The sequence below is a fragment of the Phascolarctos cinereus genome, unplaced genomic scaffold, assembly GCF_003287225.1.
Source record: "Phascolarctos cinereus isolate Bilbo 61053 unplaced genomic scaffold, phaCin_HiC Scaffold_4;HRSCAF=312, whole genome shotgun sequence".
Classification (NCBI taxonomy): Eukaryota; Metazoa; Chordata; class Mammalia; order Diprotodontia; family Phascolarctidae; genus Phascolarctos; species Phascolarctos cinereus.
The window spans coordinates 717,949,743-717,974,673 of record NW_027555847.1 but is presented as its reverse complement, the minus strand read 5'-3'; the positions used below and the strand labels follow the sequence as shown (position 1 = coordinate 717,974,673).

Sequence of the window (24,931 nt, the reverse complement as noted above, 5' to 3'; positions counted from 1 at the left end):
TGGAGTGCTTGGTGTGATTCTGTTACGGGGGATGATCTCTTAAGAAGAACAGAAAGGGTGAGGAAGAGGCATTCATGAGGAGGAGTTTGTATTACAAGAAGGGGGCAGTGGGGAATGAGACTTCAACTGCACTCTCATCTCAACTAGCTAAAGGAAGGAAGAATATACAATCACATACCACTGGATACAGAAATACATCCTATCAAACAGGGGTTAAGAAGTAAACAGGAGGTAGGGTAGGTTAAAGAATGCATTAGAAATAAAACAGATTCATAAAGAGGAAGTAGGGGAAAAAAAGAGAAGAAAAGTGTAAGAGAATAGGATGGAGGGAAATACACAGTCAATAATCGTAACTGTAAATGGGAATGGGATGAACTCATCCATATAAAAGAAGAGGATGGCAATGTGGATTAGAAACCAGAATCCAACAATATGCTGTTTAAAAGAGACATACTTGAAACAGAAAGATACACACAAAGTTAAATAAGGGGTTGGAGCAGAATCTATTACACTTCAGATAAAGAAAAAAGACAGGGGTAGCAATCATGATCTCAAATTTTGGAATTAAGTCAAAGTAGTACTTGGGGAAAATTTATACTCTGAAGCTCTTTCATCAATAAAAAAAAGAGAAACAAATTGGGCATAAACTAGATAACCAATGAATTAAATAAACTAGAAAACCAAAGAATTAAAAACCAAAATAAGAATCCTGAAAATTGGAGGGGAGATGAACAAAATAAAAAGTAAAAAAAACCCCCAATGAATTAATAAATAAACTAGGACCTGGATTTGGGGAAAAAAATAAAAAAATAGGTAAGTCATTAGCTAATTTAATTTTTAAAAAAACCCTAAAAACAATAAATTACCAGTATCAAAAATGAAAAAGGTAAATTCACAACCAACGAAGAAGAAATAAAAGTAATTATTAGGAGTTATTTTGCCCAACTATATGACAATATAAATGAAGTCGATCAATATTTACCAAAATATAAATTGTCCAGATGAATAGAACAGGAAATAGAGTGCACATATTACCTTATCTTAGAAAAAGAAAATGAATAAGCTATAAGTGAACACTCAAAGGAAAAAAAACCAACCAGGCTGAGAGGGATTTACAAGAGAATTCTACCAAAGATTTAAAAACCAATTCTCATACTATATCAAGTGTTTAAAAAGAAATTGATAAAGAAGGGCTCCTGCCAAACTCTTTCTATAACACAAATACATCTTGATACTTACATCAGGGAGAATCAAAACATAGAACTATAGAACAACTTTCCTAATTTTAAACTAAATTACATTTTACATTTTAAAATAAAATATTAACAAGGAAACTACAAGAATATATCACAAAAAGCATCACTACGACAATGCTGGATACTAAATACTAATGGTGATAACGACCATTTTTGCTTCACTCCTGATCTTACTGAAAAGGCTTCTAACTTGTCCTCATTACAGATAATGCTGGTTCTTGGTCAGGAATGCAGAGATGGTTCAATATTAGGAAAACTATAAACGTAACTGACCATACTAATAATAAAAACCACAAGAAAAATCATGATTATTTAAGTAAATGTAGAAAAAGCTTTTTACAAAACATAACACTCATTCCTACTAAAAACACTAGCACAGGAAATGAACAGAGCTTTCCCTTTTTTTCTTAATTCTATTATTTTTAACATTTTTTCTTTTTAAATTTTGTGTTTCAGACCTCTCTCTTTCTCCCTCCTAACCCTCTCCCACCCACTGAGAAGGCAAACAATTATACATGTGAAATCATGTAAAACATACTTTCATATTAGCTACACAGCAAAACAAAACACAAAAGATAAAGAAAGTGAGAAGATTATTCTTCCGTTTGCACGCAGAGCTCATCACCAGTTCTCTGGAGGCGGAGAGCATTTTTTCATCACAAGTCCTTTGGAACTGTCATGGCTCACTGTATTGATCAGACCATTTTCTCTTCCACTGTTAAAACTCTTTCCTGTATTCTTCTTTAATGAGAAAAATGTCCCCATTCTCTCTTTCCCTTCCCCCTTCTCCCAGTGCACCCTTTCTCACCCCTTCATATTTTCGGGGGGGACATTATCCCAACATAATTGATTCACATCTGCGCCTTCTGTCTATGCAGACTCCTTCTAACTGCTCTAACAATGGTAAAATTCTTAGGCATTATAAGGGTCATCTTCCCATATAGAAATGTAAATAGTATGACCTTATTATGGCCCCTTATGATTTCTCTTTCGTGTCTACCTTTTTATACTTCTCTTGAGCCTTGTGTTTAAATATTAAATGTTTTATTCAGCCCTAGTCTTTACATCAGGAATGCTTGCAAGTCCTCTATTTTGTTAAATGTCCAGTTTCCCCCCTGAAGGATTGCATTCAGTTTTGCTGGGTGAGTTATTCCTGGTTGCAATCCTAGCTCCTTTGCTTTCTGGAATATCATACCAAGCCCTCTGGCTCCTTCAACATGAAAGCTGCTAAAACTTGCGTGATCTTGACTGTGACTCCACAACATTTGAAGTGTTTCTTTCTGATTGCTTGCAATATTTTCTCCTTCACCTGGGAGCTCTGGAATTTGACTTTAATATTTCAGGGAGTTTTCATTTTAGGATCTATTTCAAAAGGTGAATTCTTTCAATTGGCAGATTCTTTCATTTTCTATTTTACTCTTTGGATAGAAGATATCAGGGTAGTATTCCTTAACACATTCTTGAAATATGATGCCTAGACTTTTTTTTTTGATCACTACTTTCAGGTCATCCAACATTAAATTATCTCTCATTGATCTATTTTCCAGGTCAGTTGTTTTTCTAATGAGATATTTCACATTTTCTTCTACTCTTTCTGACCAGTTGTCTGACCTCCTTACTGTCTCTGCGTTGAGAGTTCCCAACGCCGCTGCTACTGCTGCTGTTGTGGCCACATCCAAGGCCCACCGCTGGTGGTCCTGACACACTTTGGGCCTGTGCCCACCCCTCTCTTGCAGACCTCCTAAGCTGTCTTAGGCTGGATAGCTGTCTCCCTCTGACCTTTCGGTGGCTCTGCTGCTCCTAAATCTGATTTAAGGCATTATTTTGAAGTTGTTTGGAGTGGAATGTTGGGAACTAGGTCCCAACCTGTACTCCATCATCTTGCTCTGCCCATGTCCAGAGTTTTCCTTAAAATGATAAGTAGTATCTAGGGCCAAAAGCAAGCATTATCTGTAATGGGGATGAGCCAGAAATCTTTCCAACATGATCACAAGTGAAGCAAGGACATTCACTATTACCATCACTATTCTATACTGTCCTAGAAATGCTAAATATAGCAACGAGATGAGGAAAAAAGGATCGAGCAGAATGAGCACTGGCCAATGTTGCAGATGAAATGATTTACTTAATTAGAGAAACCTAAAGAGTGCATTAAAAAACTAACTGAAACAAAGAACAACTTCAACAGAGTGGCAGAATATAAAATAAACCCACAAAAATCATCAGCACTTCTGTAAATCACCAACAAAACCCAGCAAGAAGAAATGGAAGAATTCCATCTAAAATAACTACAGACAAAGTAAAATATCTGGGAATCACCCTGCCAAGACACACACAGGAACTACGTAAACACAATTACAAAATACTCCTCACCCAAATAAAGAGAGGTCTAAATGACTGGAGAAATAGTAATTGTTCATGGGTAGAACAAGTCAACATCATAAAAATGACACCACCAGTCGGTCAATAAGCATTCATGAAGTGTCTGCTACATGCCAGGCACTGTGTCAGGTGCTAGGCAATTTATATAATCAGTGCCATACCAATTAAACTTTCAAAGGATCGCATTAGAGAGCTAGAAAAAATAATAACAAAATTCATCTGGAGAAACAAAAGGTCAAGGACATCAAGGGAGTCAATGAAAAAAAAGGAAGGAAGGAAGGAAGTCTAGCAGCACCAGATCTAAAACTATACTACAAAACTGTAACCAACAGAACGACTTGGTATTAGGTAAGAAACAGAGAGGTTTCTCAATGGAGCAGATTAGGTATACAACATACAGCAGCAAATGAACACAGTGTTTGAGTGTTTGATAAACCCAACGATCCCAACTGCTAAGGCAAGAGCTCACTGTTCAAGAACACCGGAAAGCTGCCTAACAACAACGAAACACAGACCGACATTTCACTCTTTACACCAAGACAAGCTGCAAATGGAGACACAACTTGGACATAAAGGGTGACAGGATAAGCAAATGAGTAGAGCCCAGAAAAAATTATCTGTCGCTTCTATGGACAGAGGAAGAGTTCGTGACCAAAGAAGAGACAGAGATGTTTAAAGGAGGCAAAATGGGTAATTTCAATTACAGAATATCAAAGGGCTTTCGTACAAAGACAACGCAGCCAAAACTGGAAGAAAAACAGGAAAGTGGGAAAAATAATCTTTGTAGCAAGTTTCTTTCCATAAAGGTTTAATTTCTAAGATATACAGGAAATGGATTCAAATTTAGAAAAATAAAAGCCATTCCTTAATTGACAAAAGGTCAAAGGATATGAATAGGCAGTTTTCAGAGGAAGAAATTCAAGCCATCAACAATCATATAAAAATGTTCCAAATCACAACAACTCTGAGGTGCCACCTCAGACGTACCAATTGACTGAGATAAAAAAAAGGGAAATGAGAGAAAACAAGTATGCCAGTGGTGGAGCTGTGAACTGGTCCAACCATTCTGGAGAACAATTTGGAACTAGGCCCAAATAGCTATTAAACTGTGCATCCCCTTTGATCCACCAATGCTGCCACTAGGTCTATACCTCAAAGACATCAAAGAAAAAGGTAAAAGGATCCATATGTACAAAAATATTTATACCACCTTTTTTCGTGGTGGCAAAGAATTGGAAACTGAGGAATGGCTAAAAAATTACGGTACATTTAATGTGTAATGCAATACTAATGTGATGTAAGAAACGATGAAAGAGGTGGTTTCAGAAAAACATGGGATGATTTTTATGAACTGATGCAGAATGAAGTGAGCAGAACCAAGAGAACAATTTATACAATAGCAATATTGCAAACAGCTCTGAAAGACTTGGGAGCTCTGATCAACACCCACCACAATGCCAAGAAAGGAATGATGAAACATGCTGCCCACCTCCAGATAAGGAGCTGATGCACTCAGAGTACTGACCAAAGTTCTCTCTTTCTCTCGGAAGGGCTAATGAGGAAATTTGTTTTGCATGATTACACATGTTTAAAATGGATTTTGTTTTTCCTTGCCTCCTCAATAAGTGGGGCAAGGGAAGGAAGTAAGAGATTTCAGAACTGAAAATAAAACAGAATTAAAGAAAATAAAACAACTCTGCATCATGAAGTTTCCTTTACCTATTTTACATGGACTGTATCCTCAGACTTACAAGGTGAAGCTTAACATACACAGGGTTTACAGTTAGCACCATACCTGGCACACAGTAGGTGCTTAATAAATGCTAGTTACTTTGACTTACAACGTCTCATCATATCATTATTTAAAATCAATCTAACCTCAAAGATGTCAAAGATAAAAAAAAAGTCTAATATATCCCAAAATATTCATAACAGCATTATTGTCACACTGAAAAATGGGAAACAAAGTAGGTAATTACACACTGGGGGAATGCCTAAATACACTGTGAGGCAAGAATGTAATAGAATATTACTGTACTATAAGGAATTATGGACTTAAAAATTCAAAGAGGTTTGGAAAGATTTATATGAACTTATGAAGAGTAAAATAAGGGAAAAAAATGGAAAACCAGTACACATGATGAAAACAAATATGGCAGAAAGTGAAGAATTAAGAAACCTCTTGATGAGGATGAAAGAGGAGAGTGTAAAAGCCGGCTTAACATTATAAAAGACTAAGATCTTGGCAACCATTCCTGGCAAATGGAGGGAGAAGAAATGCAAGCAGTGTCAGATTTTATATTCTTGGGCTCAAAGATCACTGCAGACCACGACCACAGCCCTGAAATGAAAAGACACTCGCTCCTTGGAAGGAAAGCCATGGTGGATCTGGACAGTATACTCAACAGCAGAGCCATCACCTTGCTGATAAAGGTCCGTACAGTCAAAGCTATGGTTTTTTTTCAGTAGCAATGTATGGCTGTGAGAGTCGGACTATAAGGAAAGTTGAGCATCACAGAACCAATATGCTTGAACTGTGGTGCTGGAGAAGACTTTTGAGAGTCTCTTGGAGATCAATAAGATCAAATCAATCAATACTTAAATTAATTCAGATTTCTCATTGGAAGGACAAATACTGAAGCTGAAGCTTAAACACTTTGGCCACCTAATGAGAAGAGGGGACTCACTGGGAAAGACTGAAGGCAAAAGGAGAAGATGAGATGGAATGTCAAGTAAACAATGACCATGAGCCTGGACAAACTTCCAGAGAGAGTAGAGGACAGAAGGGCCTAGCATGCAACATCCCACAGGGTCATGAAGACTCGGACACAGCTAAACAACTGAAGAACAACAACAACAAAAGAACACTGTGAGATTATAATAACCACGCTTTAGCGTGGAGCAGAGTTGAGAAAATTCTACTCTCCTTTTACTGCAGAAGTGGGGAGCTACAGGTGCAGAATATTATATGTACTATCAGATACAGGTGATTTATTGATTAATTTTAAAGTGCCCTATGCCCTCTTCTTCATTCTTTGATACAAGAGATGGCTCTCTAAGCAGTGAAGCAGGAAAAGGATATAGCTGGTAATGAACTTGATGAAAAACTTTAAGAACTCAGTGTGAGTCTGTTTCTGATGCTACAAGGGGGAAATACAGACACACACCAAAATCAGAGCAAAAAGAGTGAAGCTGCTCTGAGCGTCCCCCTCAGAAGGAGGGTTACCGGGCTCAAGGAGAAATCCCAGAGCCGTCAGGTCCTCAGACGCCAGGGTGGCAATGGCCATTTCTACCCTCTTCAATTCTCACCCTGATTAAGAATGCCCGATGGCAGCAGTGACAGAAGCCTGGGACTTACCAATGAAACAGGCCATCCAGCCTGCCTCTACCAGCCTGCTGCCCGCTGCCCCATCTCAAGACAGGTTGAAACTGAAGCTGGACTAGAACCCAGGCCCTCTTCTGGCTCCATCCTTCTTCTTGCCCTCACACTGGGCAGTGTCACGAAGTATAGTCAGTCTCTCCAAGGACTCACCAGGGCTTCATTGGCCATGGTAGCTTCCTCCTTCAGCTGTAAGAGCCTCCTCTCCAATTCGTCCCTTGTTCGCTCAGCCTCTTCCCTCATCTGCTTCTCTCGAGCCAAACGCTGCCGCTCCATCTAGGGAGGTGAGGGACAAAAAGACTTAGAATGATAACAGGTGACATGGAGTCTAGAGCAACCCAGTCCGCAAACAGACCCCTGGAACCCCTGCAGACTGATACAGAAAACCACAAAGTAACACCATCTGTGTCGCACCGCATCACTCACTCATCACAGAAGTTTTCCTGACATTTTCTCACATCCCCTCAGTATCCCAAGTGCCCCCCCAACCCCTCCCACATAACAAACAGTATTTCCTGGAGAGACAAAAGTCGCACAACTGATCAGTACACCGGGAAAGTCTGAAGACGTGGGCCCCATGTGGCCACCGTGGCCCTGCCATCTCCACAAAGGGCAGACGGGGGGGGGGGATTCTCATCTCTCTTCATTCCGGCCCCGCTCAAGCTTTCTAATTTTGTGACTCTGACTTCTGGCTTTCTGGTGCATCGCCGTTCTTTCCATCTACCCTGTTGCTGTCACTGTGCGCGGTGTTTCCTTGGCCCTGCTGACTTCACTCTGCATCAGTTCATGGAGGTCATTCCAGGCTTCTTCACATTCACCACACTCACCATTTCTTAGAGCTCAGTCATACTGCCTTCATTCATGTACAATTTGTTTCACCATCCCCGAATAGACGGGCCTCTACTTGTTTCCAATCCTTGGCCATCACAAAGAAATGCTGCTATCCATATTTTGGATTATAGGAAGACTTTCTTCTTATCAATGGCTTCCTCGGGGCCTAAGACCAGTAATGGAATCTCTGATTTAAAGGGTAAGAACATTTTATGTTGGAGAAGACATGGGAAAATTGGAACACCAACGCATTGTTGGTGGAGTTGTGAAATGATCCAACCATTCTGGAAAGCAATTTGGAACTAGGTCCAAAAAACTGTGTGTACCCTTTGACCCAGCAATAGCACTTCTAGGGCTGTATACCAAAGAGATCATAAAAATGGGGAAAGGACCCACACATACAAAAATATTTATATCAGCTCTTTCTGTGGTGGCAAAGAATTGGAAACTGAAGGGATGTCCAGCAATTGGGGAATGGCTGAACAAGCTGTGATCTATGAATGTAATGGAATACCACTGTGTTATAAAAAATGATGAGCAGGTGGACCTCAGAAAAACCTACAAAGACTTGTATGGTCTGATGCTGAGTGAAGTGAGCAGAACCAGGAGAACGTTGTACACAGTAACAGCCACGTTGTGCGATGACCGACTTTGATAGACTTGGCTCTTCTCAGCAATGCAAGGACCTAAGACAACCCCAAAAGACTCATGATGGATGGAAAGTGCCGTCCCCATCCAGAGAAAGAACCTTGGAGTCTGAATGCAGATCGAAGCCACCATTTGTCCTCCTTTTCTTTTGCTGTTTTGTCTTGTCTCTTCTTTCTCACAGTTCTTCCCATTAGTTCTAATTCTTCTTCACATCATGACTAATGTGAAAATATGCTTAATATCAATGTATATGTAGAGCCTATATCAGATTGCATGCCGTCTTCGGGATGGGGGAGGAGAGGGGAAAGGGGAGAAAATTTACAACTCAAAATCTTATGGAAGTGAATGATGAAAACTAAAAATAAATAAAATTAATTATAAAAAATAAAGGTTAGGACATTTTAGTCACTCTATTTGCATAATTACAAATTGCTTTCCAAAATGGCTGTAACCATGTCACAGCTCCACCAACAATGTATTAGTGTGCCTATCTTCCCATATCCCTTTCCATCACTGACTGTTGTCATTTTTGCCAATTTGCTGGATGTGAAGGTAAGTCTCCAGATTGTTTTAATTTGCATCTCTTATTACTAGTGGTTTAGAGCTTTTCATGTGGTTGTGAACATTTTGCAGTTATTCTTTTGAAAACTGTTTATTCATATCCTTTCACCAGTTACCTATTAGAGAATGGCTATTACTCATGTGCAGTTATTAACTGTCTACATATCTTGGGATACCAAGGCCTTTCCCCCCCATTTACCCACTCCCCTTCTGATGCTCAGTGCATTGACGCTGTCTGTGCAGAAGCTTTTCAGCTTCACATCCCCCTTTCTGCTGTCGACACAATCTAATGCTCCCTCAGTTCCTTCACCGAACTGCTCTCTTCCCCTCACCCTTATCCCTTCTTCTCATTTGATATACCCCATCCTTGCGGCAGCTAAGTGGTGCAGTGGATAGAGCACCTGCTCTGGATTCAGGAGGACCTGAGTTCAAATCTGGCCTCAGACATATAACACTTACTAGCTGTGTGACCCTGGGCAAGTCACTTGACCTCATTGTCTAGCGCGCCCCCCCCCAAAATAAATTATATGCCCCATTCTCTCCTCCCCTTCAGCTTAGTTATTAAATTTCATCTTTCTCACGCCCCTTTCCAAAAAAGGACTTCTGACTCTCTTCATTATGTACCTTCTCCTTCTGTTTACTCTGGACCCTCATTCTCTGATTCATGATCTCCATCATTATCTGGTCTCTCTCTTCTTCATGCTAGTAAAGCTTTCAAAGGATACATTCTAAGCTCTGCCTTGTAGGGCCCTTCCCATGGATTCTTCTTATTTCTGGAGCAATGCCAATTATTATTAATACCGTCAATATGTAATGTTATATTATTATATATTGATGTAGTATTACTAATAATATTATCAGCTAACATTTATTATGCACTTATTATGTGCCAGGAACTGTGCTAAGTGCTTTACAATTATCATTTCCTTTGATCCTCACAACAGCCCTAGGAGGTAGGTGCTATTATTATTCCCATTTGACAGATGAGGAAATTGAGGCCAAGAGAGATTAAGTGCCTTGCCCAGTATCTAATGCCAGATTTGAACTCGGCTCTTCCTCACTCCAGGTCGGGCACTCTCTCCACAGTGCCACCTAGCACTGCCCCATGGTGGGGTCCCTGATTATGCAGTCCACCACTGATCTATACCCTTTCTTGTTGACCTTTTCTTCTGAGTTTGCCTGAAAATCACCTTCCTGTGTCTAAGCTCTCCCAGTCTTCCAGATGCCAGCTGGAATCTCCAGAGTTCCCAACACTCCCCCTTCTCCTCCAGTCCCAGACAAGTAGGGTTTTCAAGCACCAAATTTCCCAGACTTTACTCAGTGTAAGGTCCTCCTCTCCCTTCACTGCCCACCTCTCTTCATTCCTAAGAACATTCGCCAGTGGAACCCCTCCCACCTTCAACGTAAGGCTTCTTTCCTCTTCCCGTTCTTTTCAAGCTTTCCCCCCTCCCCACTCACTCCCCTATAGGGTCTTCTCTTTCTGAGACCCCAGAGGTCACCTTCCCCTTATTGCTGGCCCTTGATCTGACCCTGGTGCATCACTCCTGTCACGTACCCTCCTAAGTTATTAGGTAGTCTCACCAAAAACCCCAGAGAACACACGGCTTCACCTGGAGGCAGAGTGTTGCCAGGTTCCTTCCATAACTCCTGTTGGCCTCTCCCTTGCAGTTATTCATTCTGCCTGCACTCCTGTTGTTTGGGGTGTCTGAGAAGCACATGACCTCTTTAGTCCTGATTCGTTTTCTAAAAACTGATTCGTTTTCTAAAAATGTTTCAAATTCTTCTTTTTTTTTTACTAAATTCTGCCTGTGTGGTTAAGCTCAGATTTGTAGGTCTTTGAGATACGTGTGTTTTGCTTGTATAATGAATATGTTTTCTTTAACGTTCTTGTTTTTTGCTTCTTTTCTTCTAAATTGTCCTTCACTTCTGCGGATTTACATTCCCAATCTATTGTTCTCTCTTCAGTCTCTTTGGAAAGGCTTGCCATTGCAGATTCAAGTTTTTTAATTCTGCCCATTTTGTATGTGTGTATATGTGTGTGTATGTGCAGACCATAAATTATGCTTCTATAATTCTAATTTTTCTTTTTAACCAGTCAGAAACAATGTGTTGCATTTCCATGTTCTTAAATTCCACAGGGTCTTCTGTCTAATCAAGTGTGGGATCATCTTCCCTTTTCTTGTGTGTGTGTGTGCGCGCAGTATTTATTTATAGATGCCTGAACTCATTTACTAGATCTAGATGCCACATTTCCTTTTGTTATTGTTTTTCCTGTTGATTTATCTGTTTATGTTGAAGGAATTTGAATTTACTTCTTCCTGAAACATTTGGTAATCTCAGTCTTTTTTTCCCCTTATTTTACACGTCATTCACTTCCTGACTCCTTCCCCTCTGACTGGGGTTTCGTCGGGGCTGGATCTCACAGTGTCTCAGCCTCCTCCCACACTGGGCATTTCACAGCTCACCAGCCTAGGTCTCTGCTAGTGACTTCTGGGTGGTCAGAACTGGCCTCAGCGGGACGCTGGGCTCTTTCCCTCAGCCTTAGTGGATTACTGGAGAGCCCCAACATGCACAGTGTCCTGTCTTGGTTACCTGCCCTGCTCCCTCTATTCCTCAGGTCTCTGGCAGCACCAGCAGATCCTGCTGTCCCCAGTATTGGTGCTTCCATACTGCAGCCCCTGGCAAGCTTTTGCTCCTGAAGGGCTGGCTATAAGGCCCAATGAAACTTCCATAGCTTGGAGCTGGGATCTTTATGGAACCAGAAAGAGGGAGGGGGACCAGGGCATAAGGGTGGGTTTTGATACGGGTCTGTGTCATGTCCTTGGGTCTGCTAATGTAGCCTTGTTGTTAGTGGGAGGTGGGGAAGAGGTGCTGAATGAGCTCAAAGGCAGTGGGCAGCACTTCATGGGTTTTGGAAGTTTTTTTTTTTTTACCTTGCCCTAGACCACAGAAACAGCTGAAGTTGCTTTATCTCTGGCATATAATTTCTGCTTTGGAGAGGCTTAAGAGGTCATGGGGATCAGAGAAAATCTCTAGCCCACCATCTTGTTGCTGATGTGACTCAGAAGACATTGCAGTGCATTGTTATTTGTTTTGTTAAGTATTTCCCAACTTCATTTCAATCTGGTTCCTGTACTCTGGAGACATCTATGGGCTTTGCCATCTCTGATAGAGGCTATAACTGTTTTGAGTTACAGATGATGATTATGCAAGACACCCAAGGTTTACACTAATAAGTAGAACATGATAGCAGTGTATGATTGCACCATAATTTAAAATACATGGATGCAGTATAATGTGAGAAAGAGCACCTAAGGGCTGAGCTTTGTAGCAGAAGCCACTCAGCAAGCAGCCCGGGACTGTGGGAGGGGCAGCCTCCACCACTGCCTTCCAGAGCCTCCATGGGCTCTCCAAGCTTCAGGTAATTGTCAAACAGGGTAAGGAAGAGAGAAACCTGCATTGGTGCAAGGAGTTCTGCCACTTCGGAAATCACAGGTCAGCACCATACTGACACATAGCAGAATTTATAGTAAGAAGCAGAGAAAGCAGAAATAGACAGAGACCGAGAGAGACAAAGACAGAGAGGGAGAAAGGAAGAAACTGGGGGAGAGGGTAGAAGGAGGGAAGGAGACAAGGGGAGAGACAGAGAGGGACAGAGAGAGGGAAAGACAGAGACAGACAGCAAGAAGGCACTGTCCTTGAAATCTCGAAGACCTGGCAGTTACAGCCCCATCTCTGCAAACATATTGTCTGTCTGTGGGACCCTGGACCAGTCATCCAATAGCTCAGTGGCCCCGGCAACACGCCAAAACTCTAAGCTGCCAAACCCCAGTGACCACATTAACAAGGGAGAACCACATCCTCCCGACAAGGCGGCTGATGCCAGTGAAATGACAGGATTCACGCCCCCGCCCCATCACTTGCATGATTTTATTTTGTCCTTACGCCAACCCCGTGAGAGAGGAAAGCGTGAATATCATCATAACTCTTTTATGGATAAGGAAAGTGAGGAACAGAAAGGGCCGTGTCATTCTTCCGAGGCCACAAGGGGAGGAAGGGGAAGCCAGAGCCAGACCAGGTCTCCTGACCCTTACAGGAGCAGATAGGTGCGCTATGACTCTGTTCCCTAGAACACACCCCTTGTGAAGATGCCACTACCTGCCATGCCACAGGACAGAGGGCCTGCTTCTTCCCTGCTCTTCTCCTATACAGCCAGTATTATAGATGGAACAGACATCCACGAGGCCCTGACATCTCCGGGTTAGTCAAGGAGAAGAGCTCCCCAGTCCGACTCATCTACAGGCCCAGGAGTCAGCACCTCCACGGGCGTTGTGGGTCCCCAGCAGCACTGTGCACACCCAGACGGACCCAGAAGCAGCAGCCTGGGAACACAGGCACCACCCACCTGACTCCCCTACAAAGACGCCTTCGTCCTGGATGACTCTGTAGACTGGCCTGCACACTGAGATCAACAAAGTGACGAAGCGTGGGATGAGCGCTGTGATTGTGGGGTCCTGGCTGACTTCAGAGGGCGGAAGCCAGAAAAGTGGCCGTACTATTCTTCTCCTCATTCATTAAAGGCAGGGTTAGGATTATTACTTCAATCTATTCCCAAGACGTAGTGATGTGTGGTTTCTCAGAATACCATGCAATCGCACTCGTCCATCTTGGACGAAGAAGAGATGCTAGAACACAAGTCCCTCCCGCTGGTGAGACCCTGCCAGAGCCTTCTGCTTGGGAGCTCTTTTCCATGACTTCTCTCCCCGTCTCCTTCTCTAATTCTTTGTTCTAAGGAATATTTCTCTGGGTGAGGGCATACCCGGAAACAAATCTAACGTAAAAAAAATGGTAGTAGCACATATTTAAAAAACATTAACATATGATTCTAAGGCTGCATGTTCCTCCTAAACTCGAAGCAAAAAAGGGAAAGGGAAGACCACAGGAAAGGGACCAACAGTGCTCAGGCCTTCCCAGTCTCCCTCTTATGCACAAGCCCAAGAGCACCCTGGGAAATATGTCTCCCCTTGGAGAACCACCCAAGGGGAGAGCTATTAGAAGAAAGCACACCGAGCCATGGAAGGGGAAAGGAGTTGCCCAAGAACACACTGCCGCTGGCCACAGGCAGAGCTAGGACCGGCATCGGGCCCCCTGCCCCCGTGCTTTCCCCATCTCTCCATCTTGGCTGCAGCCCCCCCTCCTCCACAGGCGGACAATTAGGGTCTTTGTTCTGAGCGCATCATTTGAAGCGGGGTCACTGTAACTGCGAGCAGCCTCCCCTCGCCTTCCTCTTGGCCTCTCCTCTCGCTCCTGAGGGAGGGAGGTCAGACGGGGCGACCCCGGAAGAATGTCCCTGCATTTCGCACCCGAAGCAAGCACTGCGCCATCAGCCCACTGGGAGCTCCTCCGGGAGCGCTGCCCCCACTACCGTTCCAGAAAACAAAGTGAAGGCAGAAGACGCCCGAGTCTCCTGATGGGCAATGCCCCACACTCACAAGAACCAAAACGGACGCTCTGTTCCAAACTCCAGCCCTGGGCGCTATCCCCCCGTCCCCACCGTGGACCCCGGTCTGTGTGAGGCAGCATGCCAGGTCAGGAAGAGCCCGGGGAGCTTTCAAGTCCCGGGCTGCTTTGTGCTGCCGTTGCTATCTAGTGGTCTGGCCAAAAATGTGATTGGTATTCTGAGCAGTGGGGCTCAGATTAGTTGTGTGGGTTTCAGTGTGTGGAAATGGTCCATGAGCACAAGACAATGATTCAGACAGTCCAATTTGCTCATTGGCTCCACGCTGCTGCCCGGGATGGGCTGTGCCCAGTGCCGGGGCTGACCTGAAGTGAACAGGCAAGTCCAGGACCTGATCAGCATTCTGTCGGTGAGCTCTAAAATGCCGCCATGCATTCCATCACCATCTAATTAGCGAAGGAGAATGCCAGGCAAAGGAGCGAGGCCAGCCTTCTGCCAGTCGCCCTCGGCTTCACTCACGCACCCCAATTTCTTCTCCAGCTGGGGCCCAGATGCAGAGTACAGTGGCAGTGACTCTGGACACATTTAATCAGCATGACTTGATCTCCTGGCCTGGGACTCCCTGCTGCGGGTAGTCACAGGGGCCCCTCTGGGGAGTCCCAGGAGGCCACCTGCCCCGGACACAAACAACCACCTGCCGCACGCGCCTCCGCTGGGCGGGCAGGCCGGGCCTCACTCACCTGCTTTCTGGCCTTCTCCTCTCTGGCCTGGGCTTTCATCTGCTGTACCTCCAATGAGTCGGCCTTCCTCCTTCGCATAAAGAGGTCATGGTTCCCAATGCACAGCTGCAGAATCTGCCCGAGTGAGACAAGAAGCACGACCGTCCACGGTTACCTCACGGACCCCACGGCTCACGGCCATGTTTGGAAGGTCGGCAAACTTGAAAAAAGAGAAGCTGGTCTGTGTGAAAGCTAGGAAGGAGGAGCCAAGAAAGGGTTATGTAGGGGATCTTTTCAGGCCTCTGACACTGAAAATGGGTTAGCCTTCTCCAGGCTTCTCAATTCCTGGGCCTGCACAAGGATGTGTTTGGAACAGGTGTGCTGTGGGTGGGCAGAACACCGTGACTGAAGGAGGACAGGACGAGGAAGTCTCTCACCCTCCTTCCAGATATAGTTCAATGTTCTACACCAGCACAGTTTAAGTCTGACTTTCCAAGGAGAAGTGAAGATAAGTAAAAAGCTGTGCACTGCTTGGCATATCCCTCCTGTTTATGAGGATGACATTCTGATTCTTTCTAAGAGAGAGTTCATTTTTTTCCTGAAATTCCAGCTAGGTTACAGAGCGATAAAGTCTGGGCCTCCACTTACCAGCTTGTTAACACGCAGCTTTGACGAGTTAAACTTAAAGACATCGATCTTCTTGTCCAGAGGCTTAATGGTGAACTACAAAAAGAAGAAAAGGCGTTAGAGCTGTATGATGCCCTCCCAGAAGATCAGCAGCAGGGCTGCTGCCACCACGACCAGCGCAGCCACCGCTGTGCGGCCAGTCACGGCTACAGGCACAGCCATTTCTGTGGGGCCAGTCACCATCATGGGAATAGCCACCACAATGGGCACAGCCATCGCTGCGGGTGCAGCCACTGTGGTCCCTTCCATGCAGCAGGGGTTGGAATGGGGGACCTTCCTCAAGGTGCTACCACTTGGGAGCATCTGAGGGCCTGGCGAGGGGCAGGCACCTGGCAGATGGGCTGGCAGGGTGATGGCTGCCCAGGCAAGGCCCACTTGGACCTCAAAGGAAGCCAGACCGAGCTGAGAGCAGGCCACACAGCCAACAAACCCTATGGCTCAGAGCCAGATGCTGGAAAGAACCGAGAAAAGGAGGAAAATGCACTCTCCACTCCCAGGCGGCCAAGGTGGGAGTGCTGAGTCCAGGATCCACGAAGCGACAGCTAACGGTATGAGACATTCTAGAAGAAACCAGCATGGGACCATGTGGCAGACAGTCAGACTCAGAAGCACAAGGCAGGCCTGGGGTGGCCGGGACAGGACACAGGCAGGCGTTAAGAGGAGGGGCAAATGTGAGAAGGGGAAGCTGCAGGGCAGAGAATTGTACTGTAGGAACCAGGGAGAGAAGGGATGAGACTGGGCCACAACACACAGGCTGGAAGAGCAGAGGGAAATAACCATGGAGACACAGGCTGGGCCCAGACAGGCTGAGGCCCCGGGAAGCCAGGCTGTGGGACTTTAGTTTGACATGACAGGAAAGGGGAACCCACTCAAGGCTTCTGAGCAAGGGAGGAGAGCAATCACTTCATCAACACAATTCTCCCAAGTGCTAAGGAAGCCAGGCATGAACCAGGCCCTGCCTTTAGAGAGTGTGTGTGTGTGTGTGTGTGTGTGTGTGTGTGTGTGTGTACACATGCGTGCGAGCACAGTCATTTAGCTACACAGACATTTAGCTAGCTCTAATAATCAGCATTTACACAGTTCTTTAAGGTTTGCAAACTGCTTTACGAATACATCATTTTATCTTTACCATATCCCTGAGAGGTAGGATTACACTCATTTTATAGATAAAGAAACTGAGGCAGACAGAGGTTAAATGATTTGCCCCAGTTACACAGCTGGTAAGAACCTGAGACCACATTTGAATTCAGGTCTGCCAGACTCCAGGTTCACTGTTTTACCCTTTGCACCACCCTCACTGTCTCTTCCAATATAAAGTCATCTGGGAGTCGGGCATGAATAGTTGGGCTGGGGCAGGGGGATCAGAAAAGTCTTTATGTAGATACATTATCTCATTTGAACCTGATCGACTCTTTGAGGGAGGCACTACTGATATCTTATTTTACATGGAGATTAAGTGACTTGAGCAGGGTCACACAGCTAGTCAATTTCTAGGGCAGATTTCCTGACTTGGTAGCCTACACGCAATCCACTCCTGCAGCAATATTATTTCAGCCGACGGCATTTGCGTCCATGCCAGCAGCATTCTTCTCCCTGCCCCACCCCCAAATGCAACTGACTGACAAGTCCTATCATTCTTCCTTGGTAAGAGCTCCTCCATTCACATTCTCCCATCCCGGCCATTCTCGTGGCAACCACTCTGTGTCATGACCAGCGCCTCCCAAGTGATCCCTCCGGCCACGGTCTGGCCTCTCTCCAAGGTCTCCTCCACACCGTTTGCTGTGTGCGCAGCAGTCCTAGGGAATGAGACCACTACAGTGCTTTTGACTACCGAGTGGTTCTTCACTGCCAACTGCATCTGCTCTCAGCCTGGCCATCAGGCTCTCCACGATCTGAGGCCGGCTTTCCCTTCTGACTACAGTCTATGTCCCGCCTTGCCTGCTGGGAAGCCGTTCACTGGTCTGTGCTGTCAGCTCGTCTCCTACACTCTCCTGGGTTGTCTCCCCCTCTGCTCACACCATTTGTTCGCCCATGCCTCAATTCCATTCACAAAGCATTTATCATGCCTCTACTCTGAGGAAGGCCCATGTGCTGGAACGGGCTCTCCAAGTCATCTTTGCTTCTCTTTCTTCAAGGCTTCAGTCAGGAAGACCTTCCAAGTCTGCCTCCTCCAAGAAGTCTTCCCTGCCTCCAGGCCACAGCTGAAATGGACCTCTGCCTCCCTCAGGCCTCTCCCTGCCAGCTCCCTAGGTGGCACTCCCCACACTGGGCATGCCTTGTGCCAAGGTCATCTGGGCATGTGTTTTACACGGAAGAGGCAGCAGGATGGCTCAATGGATCATTCCAAAGCCTGGGATTACTTCCACTGGGGCCCAGGTCAGTAATTTTGGCACTTACCGGGTCTGTGCCTTTTCTTCAGCAAGAAAATCTGGAAAATGAAGTTCATGCCACTCAATTCAAAAGGCTGCTCATAAGAAAAGTGCCTTATAAACTTCACTGGAACTGCAACAGGCCCACTGATCAAGTGCCTGGGAGCTCCTGTGGGCAGAGTGTGTGGCCTCCTCCCTGCCTGTGTCACTGCTGCCAGGCCAGAGCCCTAGCAGCCAGAGCCCTCCAGGACAGTCTGCAGAGGTTCACTGGTTATTCAGTCACTCAGGCTGATCCAGTATTTCAGGGATGCCTTTTAAGCGCACACCCCCCCACCCCCACACACAGACCAAGTCCTCCAAGTGGCACATTGTTGACAAGAGATTAGCAAAGTCAGGCAAGCTAAAAATTGCCCTGAATCCTTCAATCGCGTGGGCAAAGTTCCCTTACGCCCCAGTCCACTCCAGAGGAGCACTTCTTGAGCTCTTTTGGCTATTTAACTTGAAAGCTGTCAGTGGGAAACCACAAATAGTGGAGAAAACCACAGTCTCAGCACTAGAGAACATTCCTGGGGTCAATGGATCACTATGAATAAACAAAACCTTTCTGTTCTGACAGCCTGGCTGTCGTGCATCCAGAACTACGAAGACAACTAACTTACCACCATGTCAAGTGAGCTCGGGGTTGTCTTATTCCGTGGATTGTGGACGTGATGGAACACGATGGCTCCATTCCCCTGGAGAAGCTCTGTTAGAGTTTAGGATGTCAGGCCTCACTAGGAGAGACTTTAATCCTCGGGTTCTTTGAAGAATGAGGGTTTGGGGAGCTTTTAGTGCTCCAGCCCCAGGGTGCACAGTAAACATTTTTATGGAATTGGAGAAGAGTTATCATGCTGGGGCAAACCCAATGCTTGAGTAATGTGGGCTTTCAATTGAAAGGCTTTTAGAACAAACACCTAAAAGCCCATCTTGGGGTCTCTATCTCGCCAACATTTTCAAAATCAATTACAGCGTTCAATTTGTCTGACACCAACACAGTCCGGCAGAACCAAACAATATCAGAGGGCCAGGCCTCCCTCCCTTCGGTTCACATAAACAACCCCCCACGCCCACCCCTTAGACACAGAGGCCCACGACGCCAGGGACTTCGCCTTGTGCTCAGCACTCATCCATTCCTGATGGCGACCCAGGTGGGCCTCTTGTCTTCCCTATCATGCTGTGAGGCATGAGGGTAGAGACTACCTTCTTTTGTCTCTTTATCTCCATTGTCTAAGATGATGCCTTGGATGTGAATAAAAGTCTGTTAAATCGAAGACTTTCTGCAATGCTTTGTCAGTTATTATCAGAGAACATGTTTAATAAATATTTGTTGAATGAATTACAACGGCTGAGAAATCTGGGTCATCATCCCACAGGCAGAGATTTAAATTCTGAGGCCACACATGTCTGTTATTAAATCTTAATAATATGCTAACTGTTTAAGGCATGCTAGTTTTTTCTTCATTATTAGTTTATAAGTTTCAAGAGGACAAAGTCTGCTTGATTATAATGATAACAGCTCATATTTGCAGAGTGCTTTAGTATCTACAAGAGGGCAGCTAGAGGCTCAGTGGATTGAGTGCTGGGCCTGGAGTCAGAAAGACCTCAGTTCAAATAGGATTCTCAGACATTTACTAGCTGTATGACCCTGGGCAAGTCACTTAACCTCTACTTGAACAAAACTTAAGAAGGACATGGCAAACCACTCCAGTATCTTTACCGAGAAAATCTCATGGACAGTTGGCCCACAGCGTCACAAAGAGTCAGACACAACTATGACTGAACAACAATTAATATCTACAATCCTATGAGATCAAGAGTGCAAGCATTATTATTCCATTTTAGAGATGAGAAAACTCTGGGGTTACATAACTAGCCTGTGAACAAAGAACAAGTAGGTGTGTCTAAGGCAGGATTCAAACACAGCCATGTCTGCTGGCTCCAAGTGCCGGGTGCACATCCCACCTCTAATTCTTATAAGAGTCTTCTACACTGGTGGGGTCCAACTCAAACAGAAATAGGGACCACTAAGCCGTCTTGGGGATCCCTGTTGTATGTTTTATTTATTTTGTTAAATGTTTCCCCATTACATTTTAACGGGGTTCAGGCTGCATTCAAGAGTGCTGTGGGCCACGTGCAGTCTCTGGGCCACGTGTCTGACCTACACCACCGTGGACGTGAATCTCAACAAGCTCGTCCATGAAAATGGGAATGGTGATCCTTGTACAACCCACCTTACAGGGTTATTATAGGAAAAACACTAAAAAGAATCATTCACCTTTTTGTAATGCCTTAAGGCAACAGAGTATTTTCCTCAGAACAACCTTGGAAGGTCGCTATTGCAAGTATAGTTTTATTCCTATTTTACAAATGAGGAAACTTAAGACTCAGAAAGGGTCAATGACTTGCTCAGAGTCACACAGCCTGTAAGTGCCTACGCTTGCTGCAAGCACAAGTCTTCCAGACTCCACACCTGACCTTCTTTCCAGGACAGCACAGTGAGTTCCTATCATCATGTTAGACCCCAGAGCACATAATAAAAGACTGGGCACAGGGAAAGCCCTCAGTAAGCTCTAGCTCTTGCCTGACTAGCCAGCCCTGAAATCCAAACAGCCTCTCTAACCGGACTCAGAAACCATCCATTAGTCAGAAATGTTCATTTTTCGCTGTATTTACAGGTATAACTAGCCCTGCCTGCTAAGCAGTGGGGCTTGGTGACTCTCTTTGAAAAAGCAGAGGCTTCAACAAGCAGAAGCCACTGCTCCAGAATGGAGGAATCCGGCACTAAAGGGAAGCATCTGTGCTACGACGCTTCCGGCGGGCAAGACAAAGGAGAACATTCTGCGTAGTCCCTGGGACCAGACGGGGTTCCGCCCTACCTCTTTGTCGCTGTAAGAGATGTTCCGGATTTCATTCCAAGGGAAGGAGATTTTGGGGGTCAGCCTGTTTTCGGGGTCGTATATGTGGAGGCCCAGAGCGTCCACTCCGAGCAGCAGCTCTGTGCCCTTTTTATTCTGCACATGAAACAAAGAAGAGCCCCTGTCAGCTCCAACTCCATCCAAAGACTTTATTCACATTTTAAAAGATCCGTACAAACTGTTACATCGGGCAGACTTCAACTGGTTCCAGCTGAAGACGCAACAATTGGTAAACCTAGAGAGGTCATGCCTTCTTGGAGGAGGCACAATGAGAAGCCGAGGAAAAAACATGCATTATGTTCTGCAAACATTAAAGCACTACAGAAATGTTCACGAGTATTATTATCATCAAAATACCACGGTGAAATGCGCTAGTACCCTAGGAGAGTAACCGGTAACTCTTAGTGCCAGCTCAAAGACTATCCGCAGGCTAAAGAACGGAGATGCATCTAAGAGCTGCTAATTTATTTACATCAAAAGAAAATTTTAAAAAGACCTAAGCTAAGAACTCACTAGAGGACACAAACTGCTGGGAAAATGGGAAAGGAGTCTGGCAGAAATTAGGTATAGAGACCAACGTCTCACACCACATGCCTTAGACGTAAAGGACAATATCAACCAAATCAGGGGAGCGAGGGAGAAATGAGCTGTCTGATCTGTGGATAAGGGAAGAGTTCATGACCAAACAAGCAATAGAGAGAATCATCATAAATCGGATTACACAAAATTTAAAAGTTTTTGAACAAACAAAATCAATGTATCCAAAATTAGAAGGGAAATGAGTATTGGGTGGAAAAAAATCTTTGCAGCAAGTTTTTCTGTTAGTTAACAGCTTCATCACTTCCAAGATATACAGACAGACCTTTCGAAGAAAATGATCAAAATTTACAAGAGCAAGAGCCATTCCCCAACATGAATGAATGGTCAAAGGACATGAATAGGTATTTCTCAAGGCAAGACATCCACAGTCTCTATGGTCATATGGAAAAATGCTTCAAATCATTAATAATTAGAAAAATACAAAGTCTGGAAGTCTGAGCTTAAGCTTATCAGGCTGGAAAGGCTGACAAATGCTGGACGGGCCATAGGAGAACAGGGACATTAATGCACTACTGGTGGAACTATGAATTCCTATAGCTGTTCTGTACTACCTATAGCCAAAGAATTATTAAATTATGCATATCCTTTGACCCAGTGATACCACTACTCAATCCATGACCCAATGAGATCAAAAAAAAAGGAAGAGGACCTATATATATATAAAAAGAAAAATTTGTAGCAGTTCTTTTTATAGCAGCAAGGACCAGGAAGCTATAGGTGTACTCGCCAAGTGTACAACAGCTGAAGAAATTATGGTATACAAATGTGTAAGTGAATTCTATTGCACTGTAAGAAATGACAAAGGGGACAGCTTCTAAGAAACCTGGGAAGACTTGTCTGAACTGATTTAGAGGGAAGTAAACAGAACTGGGAGTTTTATACCAACGCTATAAAGACAAACAGCTTTGAAAGACTTAAGAATTCTGACCACTGCAATGACCAACCACAACGTCACATGGCCCATGATGAAGCACTTGGTCTCTCCTAACAGAGAAGTGATGGATTCGGGACACAGAACAAGACAAATATTTTTTGGACACAGTGCAGAAATTCATTTGGCTTGTCTATGCACATTTGTTACAAGAGTCTTCTTTCTCTTTTTCAGTGGAGGGGCAAGTAAAGGGAGGGAAAGAAAACAGAATTTTTGTTAATCTTTTAAGATTAAATTAAAACAACATTTTAAAGTGACAATTTAAAAACCAACACTAAAGTAACACAATGAAGTTCACTGCTAAAAACTCAAATTGTAATTAAACAGCCACACTATCAGTGATGTAGAATGAAAACCTAAATAGTAAATAAAGTTATCCTTACCTGGGGGAAGCGGGAAGAAAGGGTGAACTGTAACTAGATCCTGAGTGATTTAACTTTTAAACAGATAAATGTATACCTGACAAGCTCTAGTACTTAGAAGTCAGAATGGTCACAGAGAATTCTCAATCCAACCTAACATGAACTCCATTCCAAATCTAAGATGGTGCTCATGTCATAGCCCAACAGTCCTTCTCTACAGCAGAAGACGTTTACATTGAGAGGAAGTGAGGGAAGGTACACCACTCCACTAACCCACTTACCAATGACAGAGAAATCTAACTCAGAGTAAAGAGCATATGAACATGGGCAGTTATTCAGAAGGTACAGCAACTCTAAAGAAGGTAAGCAGAATAGAGTGGAAAGGGAACTGGGCTTAATCAGAGGACCTGTGATTGAGTTCCAATCACTAGCTATGAGACCTTGTGTAAGTCATCGGTCCTCAGTTTCCTCATTTGTAAAGTCAGGATAGTGACACTTGCTCTAGCTACTTCCAGAGGTATTTTGAGGATCGAGTAACATATGCAAAGGCCCATATGAGTATGAGCAATTATCACGATCCAGCTACTACGCAAAGATGAATATTCTTCTCTTCTCATAACATTCTGACAGCAGCTATGTGTTAACAGCCTAAGATTCGTAATTCCCCTCTCTGACCATAAAGCACTTTGAACAATAAACGTAAGTGGCATTTTGGTAGTATTTTTTATAGCTTCAGTTGATTTTAAGTAAAACAAGAAAGACTATATTCCTTTTTTTTTGGACCACATAGCCACTAAGGTTTCAAAAAATAATGGTAGGAAAACCTGGAAAGACTTACATGAACTGATGCAAAGTGAAGTGAGCAGAATCAGTAGAACAGTGAACACAGTAACAGCAACACTGTTTGATGAAGAACTGTGAATGACTTAATATTCGCAGCAATACAATGATCGAAGACAGTTCCAAAGGACTCATAATGAAAAATGCTATCCACTTCCAGATAAAGAACTGATGGAGTCTGAAAGTGGATCAAAGCATATTTTTTAAAATTTCTTTTTTTTTTTTGGAGGGGGGGTGGTGGTGGAGGATTATGTCTTTTTTCACAACGCGACTAATATGGAAATGTGTTTTGCACGACTGTACGTGTATAACCTGTATCAAACTCCCAGCCTTCACAACAAGGGAGGAGTGGAGGGAGAGAAAGAATTTAAATTCAAATTAAAAAAAAAACTGATGTTAAACATTTTTACATGTCATTAAAAAAAATAAAATATTCAGAGTAATGGGGGGGTCAGAGCCAAGATGGTGGAGTAGAGTAGTAACCCAGCCAAGCTCTCTCAACATTCCCCGGCAAAAAAAAAAAAACCCAACTTTAGAAAAATGCCCCAAATTGAGTTCTGGAGCAGCAGAGCCAGCAAAAGTTCCAGGGGAGCCGTGTTCCAGCCTCAGATGATTTAGGAGGTGGGATGAGAGGTCTGTGACACGGGGGTGGGGACCGACCTAGCGCACACATGACAACAATGCCAGTTGAGGGCCTCGGAGCTGAGTACGATAGCGGCAGCAGCAGCAGCAGCTTTCCAGAACTCTCAGCCCAGAGATGGTAAGGGGGCCGGGCAACTGGTCAGAAAAAGATGCAAGGAAACACTCTGCGTGTGCCGGGGGCAAGGCCTGTTGTTATTCGGCAGCTCTGAGTCTCAGTCTGGGGAGGACAGGGGCACCTGCAGTCACTCACAGGGCCCAGGCCGAGAGGAGCACGAGCACGTGCGGCTGCAGGGGAAGGGGCGCCCCCTCCTG

The 24,931-nt window shown here is 44.4% G+C and overlaps 1 protein-coding gene across 8 annotated transcripts in view; it reads right to left on the bottom strand.

The window, feature by feature from the left end:
* The window catches only part of NF2 (NF2, moesin-ezrin-radixin like (MERLIN) tumor suppressor), a 128,270-nt gene that overhangs the window by 24,603 nt on the left and 78,736 nt on the right, over nucleotides 1-24,931 (bottom strand). For 6 of the 8 annotated variants that reach the window (XM_020996402.2, XM_078154404.1, XM_020996399.2 and 3 more), the window contains 4 exons: nucleotides 21,206-21,340; nucleotides 15,883-15,957; nucleotides 15,256-15,369; nucleotides 7,171-7,293 (listed from right to left, as the gene is read on the bottom strand). In XM_020996402.2, coding sequence (XP_020852061.1) covers nucleotides 7,171-7,293; nucleotides 15,256-15,369; nucleotides 15,883-15,957; nucleotides 21,206-21,340 — 447 coding nt within the window. The remainder of the gene's footprint in view (nucleotides 1-7,170; nucleotides 7,294-15,255; nucleotides 15,370-15,882; nucleotides 15,958-21,205; nucleotides 21,341-24,931) is intronic. The other 2 variants (XM_078154403.1, XM_020996401.2) reach the window with 1 other exon arrangement.